The following is a 13,323-nucleotide window of genomic DNA, read 5'->3' on the forward strand; positions in this document are numbered from 1 at the left end:
ATGGTGGCCATGTTTTTATAGAAATACAGATAATATCTTCTAAAAGTTCACTTACTGTGGTGATTTATTTATGTGTGATATACCTTCTTGTGGGGACCACAATCTCATTATCTGCCTTCTCCTGGACTATTTCTATGTAATGTTCATTTGATGCCTACTAGGTGCTGGACATTGTAAGTGCCTTACATGTATTATTTTATTTATTCATTATAAGGAAGGTACCATTATAACTCCCGTGTTGGCAAAGATCTTGAGGTTTTGAGAGGTTAAGTAACTTGCCAGATATCTCAACGCTAGCAAATGGCAAATTCAGTGCTTGTGTCCAGGTCTGTCTGATTTCAGAGGCACACAGTCCTAATTATTTAGCAAGTGTTTCCCAATTTCTGATCTCTGATGATTGGCAATAACATAACGAACAAATAAGACTTTCTGCAAATATGATCTGAGTTTTTAACTAGCTCCCAGATTATTCTTATAAACATCTAGAATGACTATAATGCTGCTTCTCGTTAACGAGCAAGAAAAAATTCATGCAGGTTAGTGTTTGCATTTGGATAAAATGAGTGGAGTGTCCTTTGCCCTCTACCCTCTCTAGGGTTATGTTGGGAGCATTGGTGGATGCACCTTCTGAAGCAATTCCAGTTAGCAGTTCTGGTCAAGTCCACTTGATCAAGCTGAGAACTTCTGCTCTGAGTAGTGAAATCTCCGGCAAAGAGATTTCCTCTGCTAGAGCAATATATTTAATAGACAAATCTTGACAAATAGGAAGAAGCACTGGGAATCACTAGGAAATAAAAGTAACCACCACCTTGCATGTCTTCGAGAAATCCTAATATTTTAAACTTTCAACGTCTAAATATGTAAAGAGAAAATGAATGAATCCTTTAAGCTCTTGTTCTCTGGTAATTTCAAATTGAAGACATAATTTTTTTTTCTTTATCCCAGTGCCTGATATTGAAAGCAGTATTTCCATAGCTTATGGAAATACAAACATTGAATTAAATGCTAACATGGGGAGAAAATGAAATACAATAAATAGAGTGCTCAGCATTTTCATTTCTGCATTTTGCTGTTCAATGTATGATAGAGTCCCCTGGGAACTATTTATGAAATATTTAGCATGTTTGTTTGGAGGGGATGTTTTTCATTTCTACGCAGCAGCATTTTCTAAAAACGCTAATGATAGTCCTCAGTAAATCATTACCTTGGAGTTCAGTTTCAGCTTCTCTACCATAGTTGTTTATTTCCTTATTAAATAAGATATGTGGCTCACCCCTGCAGCCCTGTCAGATGGCCTGGAATAAAAGTCTTTCCATTATTGGATTTTTTAAAAAATATTTGACTCATTGATATTCTGGAAGATAAACATGTTCATTACTAGCCTTGTTTGTTTTTAATTTAGAAGGGTTAAATTACATTTTATTAAACTTCATTAGCTTCTCAAGCGAGCCATATGAATGTAGCGTGTCTTCTGCAAAGCTCGCCTTGGTCACTTTATCTCATTGCTGCTAGAGTAATACATTGAGATGAATTTTCTTTCTGCAGTTGATAATACTTCTCTAGAAATCGTGTCAGATCACAGTCATGATTGATGAATGGCTTGGATTTGCTCCTGTTTGCCTGTTGCTGCTTGAATTTGTTGGTAACGTTTGAGTCTGCTACCTCGCATCTCTGTCCCACCAGTTTCCTTGCTTTGGGCTGTTGTGACTAATGACAAAATAATTTCAAGCTAAACTATTTTTTAAAATTCAGATGAAGCCTAGGTGCTTTCTTGTTTGCAACCACTGTGTGTCTGCTGAATACTGACTGAACAGTGATGAGGCCACTCAAGTCTCAACCTTACATCACTCTGACACGTTAGTTGTTCCAAAGTTCGAAGACTGTGTGAATAGTATTCCTGGTGAATCCGGTGCCAGGTAGGTCAGTTGACTTCTCACTCTTTTTGTGGTTTGTCATCATGGAAAATGACAACTACTTTTTACATAGTAGACCATGAGAATCGGTACAAAATAACTTGAGTATCATTTGGGTACTTGGCAGAAAGCGAAGATTTAAGCCCCAAATGAGTCTAATTCTGCTTTCCTTTATGTGTGTTCTGATATATGAATATTGAGACACCTTAGGCATTCTTAGTCAGACCTGGGGTTGCGTCAGGGTGACATGCACCTTAGGCAGTATCTGCTATAGTCTAGAAATCTGCTCCGTAAGCAATGGAATGATAATCTGGAGGTCAGAACATTTTTGACACTTTTCCTTCAATTACTTTAATTTGAAAAGAATCCTGATTCTGTAATATATCCAGTTCAATAAAAATTATTAAAAAATGAAGTAGGTGCCTGCTGTGTGCATTTGCCTACAGTGATTAATAAGGTAGTCTTTATACTCTGAAAGCTCACTAATACTTTTAAACCGAGAAAAAAAAGAAAGATTTGATCTTTGTTTTGGAGTGGTAATCCTAGTGGCACACTTCCTGCTGCTCCCTCCATTTTCATAAAGTCTCTTGCTTCTTTGATTCTTTTTTCTATTTGTTTTTTAATTTAAATTCAAGTTAGTTAACACTAACTAACTGTGTAGTTTTGGCTTCAGGAGTAGAACCCAGCGATTCATCTCTTCATTATGACACCCAGTGCGCATCCCAAAAAGTGCTCTCCTTAAAGCCCATCACCCATTTAGCCCCCCCCCCCCACCTACCCTCCAGTCTCTTATGGTCTGCCTCCCCCTCTGGTTTTATCTTATTTTTCCTTCCTTTCCCCTATGTTCATCTGTTGTGTTTCTCAAATTCCACATATGAGTGAAATCCTATGATATCTGTCTTTCTCTGACTTATTTTGCTTAGCCTAATACCCTCTAGTTCCATCCACATTGTTGCAAATGGCAAGATTTCATTCTTTTTAATCACCAAGTAGTATTCCATTGTGTATATATATACCACATTTTCTTTATCCATTCACCAGTCCCTGGAAATTTGGGCTATTTCCATAATTTGGCTATTGTTGACATAAACATTGGGGTGCATGTGCCCCTTCCAATCAGCATTTTTGTATCCTTCAGATAAATACCTACACTTGGGTGAGGAATAAAACAGTACTCTTAGCTTCTCCTGGAACAGGGTGGTTTGAATGTAGGTGAAGAACCAGATTGGTGAGTGGTGGTATCAGTCAAATGTCTACTTGTGTTTATGATTCTTTTTTTCCAGTCACTTTAGACTGATCCTATCTCTTTTGCTTTGGGTCAGTTCTTTTTTTCTAGGCATATTCTTCAAGTCTATGCTTAATTTCTGTGATATTTATAGTAGATGTCATGAGAATATAATAGTATATGTGGTCTGAATATAATTTTTAAACCATTGAAAATAGAACTCATACAAATATGAAATGGACATCTGTCAAAGTTTTGTCCAACTCATTAATTAATAAGGGAACCACATAAATAGTAAAACTGGTTTGAAATCTTTTTAAGGACTAAAAGTAGTCACTTTAAAGAAAAAGAGTGCTAGGATAAATACCAGGTTAGATATAGAAGTAATTAATATCCTACCGGGCAACAGTGATCTTTTCTACTGGACTGGAGTCTACAAGTTAAAGTCCACAATGTTTGCACTTGAATCCAATATTACACAGCAAAATCAAAGTCAAGTAAATTCCCCTACATGCTTAATAATCCTTGGGTGGGCTTATTAAACAATGCTCCATATGACATTGAAAGAATATGCTGTAGTCCTTTCTGATTTCCAAGTCTTGAATAAGTATTTTTTTAAGTTCATTTATTTATTTTGAGAGACAGAGAGAGAGAGAGAGAGAGAGAGAGAGCCAGGGAGGGATAGAGAGAGGGAGAGAGAGAGAATCCCAAGCAGGCTTCGCACAGTCAGCGTGGAGCCCGACAAAGACTTGAACCCAGGAACTGTGAGATCATGACTTGAACTGAAACCAAGAGTCAGATGCTTAACCCACTGAGCCACCCAGGCACCCCTAAGTCTTGAATAAATTTTTAACAATGTTATTGGCTATTACAAGTACTTAACTGACTCAAATACATAGGTGTAGTTTATTAAGTTTTTAATGCCTCCACATTTGTTTATTGAGGGGCTGTACAACATGGTAAAAACACTTCAGTAAGTCACTTACTGTATGACTTCCAGCAAGTTATAATCTCTCTGCTCTACTGTCTTCTACTGTAAAATGAGGAACTGCAATTTTAGAATTTCTCCCAGTTTTAAAATACAGTTGTTTTTTAAGAATGGGATTATAAAGGGCAAAATATCTTGGTCCTTTAGCTGGTGTCTGTAGTTAGGCAACAGGGCCCCCTAATGGTTTTTGATGAATTCTGGGTAGGTTGGCCTTCCACTTATCCCAGAATGTCTGAGAAGTTCTCCTCACTAGAAGTTTGGCAATATCTTATATTAGGACCCTTGATTTAATTGGTCTAAGCATGTTATCTAGTGCCACAATAATACTGCATAAAAAATAAGTACAAAATTTCAGTGGCATACGTAAACATTATCTTTTAATCTCAGGCCTGTGAGTTAATTGAAAAGTTCTGTTGATCTTTATTAGGCTTGGTTGGCAGTTCATCCTTTCTCAGCTGGGAAAATTCATGTGTCTAGTGGTCATCTAGCTGTTGGATGACCTGGGCTAGCCTCACTGGGGTGACTGGCTCTGCTCCAAAGGATCTTTTCAGCAGTCTAGTCCTAGCTTGTTGTTGACAAGTGGTGTTGATGACAGTGTTTTGAAAGAGAGTGGAAGCAAGAAGTCTTAAGGCTAAGACAGAAATGGCACACCATCATTTCTGAGACATACTGTTAGCCAGAAAAAGTTATAAGGAAGACTGTGGGGGAAATAAACTCCATCTCTTGATGGGGGAGGAATGGGAAATTCATATCACATGGCGCATGACTATGGAGAAGGAGGAAAAATTGGTGCAGTTTTTGTATTTAATCAAAGATACAGAACATGATTCACATTTGGGATTTCAGGAAGTTCCAGAAAGGTACTGATCTGGAGGGAAAGAAGACAGAATCCTATAAATGTTCTTGCACTTTCTTCTGGGGCCCAGCTAAGTCACTTACAAGTGACTTCATTCTTTCAGGTATTACTTTTAAAATTCATTCAGCAGAACTAGAGTTTTGTGGGTTTGGGGCTAATTATTCCATATTACTGAGGCAAGGTCATTCTTAGTACTCTACCAAGCGCTCCATGAATGGTGAGATTTTGCGGTCTGACTGGTGGGAACAGGCATTATTTCTGGCTTTGTGTTTCAGGTTCTTTCTTCTCATCCTTTTAGGGCATTCTTTTTATGGCCAGGTAGTACTTCACTCTCAAACTGATCTGTGCTTAGCAAAATAGTCAATGGGTACTCTCTGATTTTTGGAGTTCTATCTCTCTCTTATTACTTACTTACTTATGTATGTATGTATTTATGTACACTTCTCTGTTACTTTTTCCTGTGAATTCTAGCCATCTTGATTTCCCCAGATTTTCAGCTCCAACTCCTCAGTTCAGGGAATCTGTCTGATTTCTCCTGGATTCTCCTCTCCTCTACCACAGCATGGAAACACTTTCAAGTTTGTTTCCTCTCTCTTGATGATTATGATTCTATGTTGTCTAAGGCTCAGAGTCTTCAAAAAATAATTGTTTCACATATTTTGCCCAGATTTTCTTTTCTTTTTTCTTTTTCTTTTCTTTTCTTTTTTTTTTTTTTTTTTTTTTGTCATTTATACAGGAGAGTGAATTCAGTCCCTCTTACTCCATTTTGACCAGAAGTAGAAATCTCTAATTCTTAGAATTTAGTTTTTGGATTAATACGAATTTTTAAAGATTTGGGGCAACCTAACTTCTGGTGGAAGAAGACATTATGCAAATATCAGATTATACTTGAAAAATATGTTTCTTTCCTGCTTGTTTAATTGATCCTTTCTTACTGTCTTCCCTTCCCTTCTTAATATATTCAGCATTTTACTACAGTTTGATCTTCACTATATTTTACTTTTTGTTATATTTTTTATTGTATTGTGTGTGGGTATGCATCTTGTCAATGATAGGGTTAGCTCTTTTAATGTTGTGGATATAACTTATCCTTCCGTATATTCTTCACTGTGTGTATGACATTTCAAAGTTAATGTTAATCAATTAACATTATTCCTTTAGGTAAAAAGGGACTTCGCGTCAGGCTCTGGGCTGATGGCTCGGAGCCTGGAGCCTGTTTCCGATTCTGTGTCTCCCTCTCTCTCTGCCCCTCCCCCGTTCATGCTCTGTCTCTCTCTGTCCCAAAAATAAATAAAAAACGTTGAAAAAAAAATTTAGAAAAAAAAAAAAGAAAAAAAAAAGGGACTCAAAATCTGAGGATTAATTGACATTTACAATGTGCTTTGTAGAGGAAAAGTGTAAAAGTGCAGGGTAAACAATGATACCTTCAGCTTTTTTTTTTTTTAAGTTTATTTATTTTTGAGAGAGGCAGAGACAGCATGAGCAGGGGAGGGGCAGAGAAAGAGGAGAAAGAGAGAATCCCAAGCAGACTCCGTACTGTCAGTACAGAGCCCCATGAGGGGCTCAAACTCATGAAACCATGGGATTGTGACTGAGCGGAAACTAAGAGGTGGACACTTAACCGACTGAGCCACTCAGGCTCCCCTGGTATCTTTAGCTTTTATGTTGATGTCGATTTTGGTTTCAATTTTCTCCACCAAAATTAGGTGTCATGTGTTAGACTACAATTTCTCATGAGTTTGACTGCAACCTGCTTAGAAGAATACTCCAGCCTGACATGAAGAATACTTTGTAAACCTCTCAGATCTTTGACTCTACATTTTGTGAGGCTTTTACTCTTTCTCTACTTAGCAAATTCGCAGTCATAATTCACAAATATATTACATATGGATTAAACACATTCAACCTACTTGATGGGTGTGGTATTGAAAAAGGATTCTATTTGTAGAATAAACATTTCTCCGTAAAATGAGCTCTCAGTCAATTGTATGTGATATTATCTGTGACATTTCTTGTATGCTGTCTCCTTCTAATCACCCACCTGTGAGCTGCTCTTCTTCGTCTCTCTCTCACCTCTCCTTCCTCCTCTTTTCACTCACCACCTATTTCATAAAATGGTAAGAGGAGAAGGTATAGAAAGTAATTACAGTATACCCTTAATGTAGCTTAGAATAAACATAATTAAAGAGGAAACATTTTTGCAAAAAACTCATGGTATATTCTAAAGACAGACATGACTATTTTGGGAATCATTTGAGCAATTATTTTCCTTCATTAGCATGGACAGTCTATAGTTGGCTATCCAGTTACTTATCGTGCCTGTCAGAATATAAGGAGAATTAATTTTAAACTTTATCATGCATCTTTATTCAAATATAGTCTTGTTCTACACATAAAATAAAGGGATGAGAAAATAAATGGATGAGTTCCATTTTGATTTAAATACTCTTTATTGGTAAATAGTTTGAATTCAGATATTTATGCAATGATATGGTGATGCTGTTTATATGTCTAATATAAAATTTTGTTTAAAACTAGTGTTCCTTTGTATATTCATTATTGTGGTGAAAAAATAAAATGCATTAGGCCTTCCAGATTTTATAATGATGTGTGTGCATCCATGTAAGATTATGAAAATAAATTTCAGGGATTTGGAAATTTAAGCTTTTGGAGTTTCCTTTTTTCAAGGAATGTCATGCACATATATATGGTTGTTATTGTTTTTCTGTGCACAAGAGTAAGTACAGTTCTTGCTGTTTATAAAACAGTCATATATAAAACTCATTGAAGTGTATACAACCTATCACAAAATATCATTTACAGTAAAACTGAAGAAAGTAGTATCGCTATCTTCATGAACTTCTCAAATAAAATCAAACATAACTCTAGTTTAGAGCTCTAATAGCCAAATCTTTCTATAGATTTAACTTCTGACCATTTATAAGAATGCAAATATTTTGAAATAGAAGATTTTTGATTCACTTTCAAATGTATTCATGTTTTTTTTTCTTAGGTATTTTTAAGCTTTTACAGTAAGCTGAATGGATATCGTATATGAGTAAACGTTTATATCATAGAAACAACTAATTTTAATTATTTGTTCCCTTTAATTTTGTATTAATTTACATAGAATGACATAATCATTGTAATTTTTAATATACCTTTTCAGAACACAAATGCCAATCTGAATATGAGAAAAAGAACAAATGCCTTGGTTCACTCTGAATCTGATGTCGGCAACAGAACTGAGGTGGGAAACCATTCGAGCAGATCCTCCACAGTTATTCCAGGATCTTCTGAAGGCACATCGCAGTCTTACTTAGCTTCCAGTCCAAACCCATTCAGCCATGCGAATGCAGCCGAAACAATATCTGCTGCAAGAGCACCTCTCTCTGCTCCTCCCTCTACTCCTGGGAGAACTGGGGACGTGCCCCAACAGGCTTCTGCTGGACCTGCTTCTACCCAGCGTGTGTTTGGATCAAGACTGGAGCGAATTAAGACCACTGTTAATACCACAGGGGCTTCTGGGAAGTTGTCAGCAACTACTCCTCCTTCTGCCCCGCCGCCGTCTGGGTCTGGCACAAGCAAAATAGACAAATATGCCCGTATTCTCTTTCCAGTAACATTCGGGGCATTTAACATGGTCTATTGGGTTGTTTATTTATCTAAGGACACTATGGAGAAATCAGAAAGTCTAATGTAATTTTGTTGCTAGAATAGTTTCCTAAAAGATGATGACCTTAATACAGAATGCCTTTTTACATGTTTTTAAAGATAAACCATTATTCTTTATTAAAATAAAAAGCCTATGTAATTTTTACATTCAAAAACAATCCAAGCCAGTTATTGGGAAAGTTAATCCATCCCTCAGTGAAGAGAGAGTGAGCCATCTTTCATTTCAGAAAAATGATTTGAATAGAATCAATTCAGCATTCAAATTAGATGAAATACAGACCATCCTGGAAAGTTGGGACAAGAGAAATAGGGCTATTAGAGATACATGGTTCATATTTATGCATTGGAATTTGAAAATAGACTATGACATTTTTAAATATACACTATGAATATCAACCAACAACCCTAAATTTCCCAGTGGCGCTGCCCTTAATCAGAATTGTTTATTGGATATCCTATGCGGTGACCTTTGGAGATTCTTCTAGTATCAGCAAGAAAAGGACTTTCTCTGTTACATGAAACATTTTTTAAAAGGAAAATGGAACAAAACAAATACTGACTAATAGAGTGAAACCTCTGCTGCGTCAAAAAACAAAAACAAAGGCCAGCGAAGACATGTTCCCTGTCTTATGTTGGTCAAACAGGACTTAAAACACTTGACTTGAAAAATCTGTGCTTTGAGCCAAAGTTTAACTCCTTGTATGAATTCTTTTTGACAGTAGTTCATTCAGTTATGTATTATTTCAACATATAGTTATTCAGAGCCTACTGTGTTCCATGCACTATGCTAGACACCGTCTCTCTAGGAAAGCTCTTTCACCTTAACCTATGATATTACTTGAATAGTAGAACAGTCAATGCATGCTAACGAACCATAAACTAGCAGAGAACATTGCATTCTTTAATGGAAGAAATTTATTTAGAGTCTGACAACATATTGAAAACATCTGTTTCTCCTATACCGATAGAGGGTAACACGTTAGCACAACCTTAGCAATTGACTTCAAAATATATGAAAATGTGTACAGATGGTTCTCTAAGTAAGAAGCACTGCCTACCAGAGAATAAAAATCTGGGCACTGTAAGATCCTATAAATTATCTGTCTCAAATTTGATCAGAATAGTAGGATAGAATTTGATCAGAATCATCACAATTAGGAACTCAATACAAGGCCTTTTAGATGCTTTTCCAAACATAGATCTATTTTGGCTGGTGAAATGCTAATCTTCTGGGAAGTTTTTGTGTCTGTAGTTTTGTATTTCTGGGAAGTTTAGTGTTTTGGGGGGGCAGGTTTTGTACAGTATCACAACTAGGGTGAGTATTTTAAAATTAAAAGAGTAGCCGAGGAATGGAGTAAAGAAGAAAACTCATAGCCAAGGGGTAGGATTCTGCTGACTCTGTTAATGCAATTTATCAGGATTTTCATGTACTGACTTTTCTTTTTCATTAGGTAGGCTTAACAACTTAATTAAATTCTTGCAGCTGTCTTATGACACTAAATCTAGGTCTAGTTTTTTGTTTTGTTGCTTCCAGATTTTTCTTCTATTCTTCTTTTTTTCCTGATCTAGGTTGTGTGAATGAATGTATTCTGGATGTTTGGGGGAACATTTTGATAAAAATGGCCACTTTCCAAGCAAAATCTCTTATTTTTAGAAAAGAAATATTAATTAATTGACATTAGTCTTTCAGTTATTACATTGCCTTGGAATGATTGTATATGAGAACTGTAAAATGTGCAAATGCCAAATATTGTGAGTCATATCTGAGGATACCTTTTTTTGCTATCACTCTAGGTATATCCTAGAATCACTAACAATTTTAAGGCTGAAAGATGCTTTAGAATTCATCCAATCCAAGCCCTCATTTATAAATTGATACCAGTAATATGAGGCCAAATAAAATTTGTACATATGTAAATATTTAATGAAGAGTACTTGTATAAAAAAGCTTATCACAAATTATTTTATGAATGTAAGTAAATTTCTAGCCTTGAGGACAATTCTTGAAATTGTGGTTGGAAGCTATGATTGTTTATTATTCCAATGAAAAGACCTTATTTCTTTAGTGAAGAATATACTCCTTACTTATTCATTGGCCTATTCTTAAGAAATATCTTATTGGCTTCCTTTTTAAAAAAGAAATTCTTCTATAAATTTTACAGATTTTAAAGGGATAAAAATCAATGATATTAGATTTGTAGGCAAGGGATCCAGGTGAGCCTATGGTTTTTTTTCTTTGTTTGTGAAGAAGATTTTAGGACAAGTCAGGTGGCCCAACAAAGAGAAAGGGCAAAATTAACCAAGGATTACTTTTTTTTAAAAATTTTTTAATGTTTACTTATTTTTGAGAGACAGAGCAGGAGCAGGGGAGGGGAAGAGAAAGAAGAAGACACAGAATCCAAAGCAGGGTCCAGGTTCCAAGCTGTCAGCACAGAGCCCAAGCTGTCAGATCATGACCCAAGCTGAAGTTGGACGCTTCACCGACTGAGCCACCCAGGCACCCCTAACCAAGGATTCTTAATTGTTAACTTGAAGAATAAATTGATCAGAAAGGAAGTCTAATGATTAGTACAAAAAGGGACTATTTCATTTGTACACAATGTTCATAACAATAACAATAATAATAATGCATATTTTATTTTCCCTAACTGCATTTCATCAAATTAAGTCATAGCTAAATATTTTATTTTGGTCATCATTCCTATCTCTCTAATAACTCATAGCTACATTAAACAAAACACTTTTATGAAGGACCAGTCACTTTTCACCATGAGCAAATCTTGCAAGAGTCATTAGGAGAGCTCAGAGTCTTGGTAATTTGTGAAGAATTCTGGCTCAGAATGGTGACTTTGTATGGCTCTATCTTTTAAAGATGAAATTCAGAATTTTCTTATTCAGAACCAGTATCTATTTTCTAGCTTTCAACTCCAAGTTGGTTACTAACTCCTACATAATTACTTCCAATTTACTCCAGGCATGACTAGGTATGATAATATATTTATATGATTAATCTGCAGCTAAAAATGACTTGCCCTTGTTAATATACAGAGTATTTGAACAGTGTATATTTTAAATTGGACCCCACAAACCTTGAATTAGAGTAGGCAGAAAGTAGAGTCACTCTCTTACCGATGGAAATGAATCATAGAGAAGCCAGTGACAAAGACTACAGCAAGGAGCTGGAATTAACTTTGAAAGGTCATTTTTCAACCACATCACCTTAGCAGTGACCATGGTTCAAGCAGTAAGTATGATATTTGCTTGTGACTTATTTTACCCATGAACTGGTCAATTCTGCCTGACCCAGAAAAAAATCCCCACTCCCCACTCTCCCATTTTCCAATGGTCCCCTCTTCTAGATTTGTGAAAAAAACCTCCAGTGAAAAAACACCGGGTGGAGAAATGGATGACCTAATTTCAAATTCTGACTCTATTGTGGTTTTAAACGAGTCACTTAACCTTGCTAGGCTTGATTCCTTATGTATAAGAGAATGGGAGGATTAAATAATATCTAAGCTTTCTTCTAATTTTAATATTTTCTGCTTCTCATAGTACACTAAATACAGGCATATTCTTAGAATGGATTACATTCAATATATTAGAATAGGTACACTCAATACTTTGTGCCACAAATAGATGTTTATGGGGGAAGAGAAGCTGATTTGGTTTCACTGCTTAATTACTCCAAGTTCATGACTTGAATTAAACTACAGTTCCCTGACCTTAAAAAAAGAACAAAAACAAAACAAACAAACCCCTCTCCATTTAGATTAGATATTTTTTTCTCTGTGGAAGATTTTACTCTTAAAAACTAAAAACAAATCGGTCATTTCTCTTTTCTGGGTTGTTATTCATCTTTGCTAAATGGGTTCCTGCTCCATTTTAGGGGCTGTGCTAATTTTTAGATATACATAGAGAAATGAAACTGGTTCCTTTCCTTTTATGTGGTCCCAGTCTGGTAGTGATAATAGATGTGTAGATGAGTAGCTATGGATTGTAGTAAGTGCTTCAGTAGTATAGAGGAGGGCTAAAACTAGGGTGATATGCGTGAGCCCTCACCTGAAACAAAAAAATATATAGAAATCAGTAATCAGGATAAATGATGTTTTGAAAGAGTATTTAAAAAAATCAAACTTGATGCAAAAACCTATGATTAACAAAATACCCAAATTTTAAGTAAATATAGGATCAGTATTAATATTTTTTTCTTTTGCATCAGGCTTTACTATTGTGCAGCATGGTGCTGATACAGAGGGTGGAAAAGGATGCACATAATTTTTTAACTTGGTTTATAGTGTGGAAAAAAGAGTGATGGCAGGGAAGGCTTCACAGAGATGATATTGAACTGAATTGTGTGGAGAAATTTGGAGTTCCAGCCCCTTTGCCTACTTCTACAAACAAACAAACAAACAAACAAACAAACAAACAGCACATTTTTTCCCACCACCTGAAACATGAGGAACTCTTACCACAAGTGGTTCCAGGTAGTAGGAAGAAGGTGAGTTAAGGGAAGTGAAAGATGTTCATGTAGGAAAGACCTGTTGGGACTGGATTAGAGAGTTTTGTGTAAATTAAACAGATCGGGTCTGATCCTGGATTAGTGGCAATTTATTGAAAATCTTGCAGTATAATAAGATGAAAATGAATATGCCAGGCTTCTATTTTA

The 13,323-nt window shown here is 35.8% G+C and overlaps 1 protein-coding gene across 3 annotated transcripts in view; it reads left to right on the forward strand.

Moving 5' to 3' along the window:
• Positions 1-8,783, forward strand: part of GABRA4 (gamma-aminobutyric acid type A receptor subunit alpha4) — a 64,862-nt gene extending 56,079 nt beyond the window's left edge. For all 3 annotated transcript variants that reach the window (XM_042984596.1, XM_042984597.1, XM_042984595.1), the window contains one exon: positions 8,152-8,783. In XM_042984596.1, coding sequence (XP_042840530.1) covers positions 8,152-8,685 — 534 coding nt within the window. In that variant the 3' untranslated portion in view covers positions 8,686-8,783. The remainder of the gene's footprint in view (positions 1-8,151) is intronic.
• The last annotated feature ends 4,540 nt before the right edge of the window (positions 8,784-13,323 follow it).

The sequence above is a fragment of the Panthera tigris genome, chromosome B1 (assembly GCF_018350195.1).
Source record: "Panthera tigris isolate Pti1 chromosome B1, P.tigris_Pti1_mat1.1, whole genome shotgun sequence".
Taxonomy (NCBI): domain Eukaryota; kingdom Metazoa; phylum Chordata; class Mammalia; order Carnivora; family Felidae; genus Panthera; species Panthera tigris.